Here is a 1,226-nt window from a genome sequence, read left to right as displayed (position 1 = left end):
AATCTATCCCTTTTGTTGTTTTATTTATTTCATGTACTTTCCTATCTAAGAACCACAGATCTTGGTAATAAAATCCGTTGGCTCCATCACTGTGTATACTAACCACATTAAAGTAAAACAAATGACCAAAACCAGATTCACTACGCCTCTAGTTTAACTCTTTCGGTGTTCCAAACTCCAATCAAACTCATAACCCTGCTAAATCCATGGGCCAATAAGCCACAATTTTCAACCAATCTCACCCACCTATTTCTATAAATACTCATTCCCCTTCACAACTTAATAAATACTAATACACTTGCTCAAAATTACACTTCTCAAAATAACAAGAAATTAACAACATGGAGGCAGTTCAAACATGGGTTTCAAAGAACAAACTTGCCAGCATTGGTAAGTTATTAATTACTGTATATACAATTACAACCATTTGATAGTAAAATTGAATATGAAGTTATAACAAAATTTGCATATAGGTGCACTATGGGCCTCTGGAATTGGAGCAACACTTGTAGCTTATTCACGAACTAAATCTCCAATGAAACCGAGTCTAAGGCTTATCCATGCTAGGTAAATTTCTCACAGAATTTCAACTTCAATATTCATTCAATGACAATGTTTTTTTCATTCCATTAATTGCTGAGCTGGAATGTATTTTGTAGGATGCATGCACAGGCGCTAACTCTAGCAGTGCTTTCGGGTGCAGCTGCGTATCACTATTATGAAAATCGCGATGTTGATTTAAAACCAGTGGCAGATGATAGTTCTGCTCCAAATGTTAGCCATCTAGTTGAATGGGAGCTCCACAGTCCATTTTAAGATTGCAAGAAATTTATATCAATGATTAGTTCTATCATGTTATGATCATTGTTATGTTATTTCGATCATTATGTTTTTTATGTATGATTAGACTCTTGGACTCTCATATGTATGCATGTTCAGGGGAAAGACTTTTGAATTTTCTAACTTACTATATATATAAAAGTTCTATGTTATAATTTAAAGAAGTTTTAGCTTGAAATTCCTTATTATACATGCTAATCTCTCTAGTCCCATTTATAAGAAAAGATTCTCTTTTTAGATACATTGAATAAATAATGTATCTGGACAAATTGTCCAGATATATTACTTATTCAATGTATCTAAAAAGAAGATTTTTTCTTATAAATGGGACCGGAGGTAGTAATTTTTAGTATGAAAGCACAAATTAGATTTTACCGCATTAATGA

At 32.5% G+C, this 1,226-nt stretch overlaps 1 protein-coding gene across 1 annotated transcript; it reads left to right on the top strand.

The window, feature by feature from the left end:
* Window positions 1–234: 234 nt before the first annotated feature.
* Window positions 235–995, top strand: LOC131656165 (uncharacterized). The gene is made up of 3 exons (XM_058925925.1): window positions 235–390; window positions 474–567; window positions 660–995. Exons 1-3 carry the CDS (start codon window positions 342–344, stop codon window positions 814–816), a joined length of 300 nt encoding a protein of 99 aa, XP_058781908.1. The 5' UTR covers window positions 235–341; the 3' UTR covers window positions 817–995.
* The last annotated feature ends 231 nt before the right edge of the window (window positions 996–1,226 follow it).

The sequence above is a fragment of the Vicia villosa genome, linkage group LG3 (genome assembly GCF_029867415.1).
Source record: "Vicia villosa cultivar HV-30 ecotype Madison, WI linkage group LG3, Vvil1.0, whole genome shotgun sequence".
Lineage (NCBI taxonomy): Eukaryota > Viridiplantae > Streptophyta > Magnoliopsida > Fabales > Fabaceae > Vicia > Vicia villosa.
The sequence above is the reverse complement of the archived record's forward strand: the minus strand, read 5'-3'. Positions and strand labels throughout refer to the sequence as shown.

Coding starts and splice junctions, on each gene's coding strand:
- LOC131656165 (XM_058925925.1), top strand. CDS start 342: ATGGAGGCAGTTCAAACATGGGTTTCAAAGAACAAACTTGCCAGCATT. Junction 391..473: donor GAACAAACTTGCCAGCATTG/GTAAGTTATTAA, acceptor ATTTGCATATAG/GTGCACTATGGGCCTCTGGA. Junction 568..659: donor CTAAGGCTTATCCATGCTAG/GTAAATTTCTCA, acceptor TGTATTTTGTAG/GATGCATGCACAGGCGCTAA.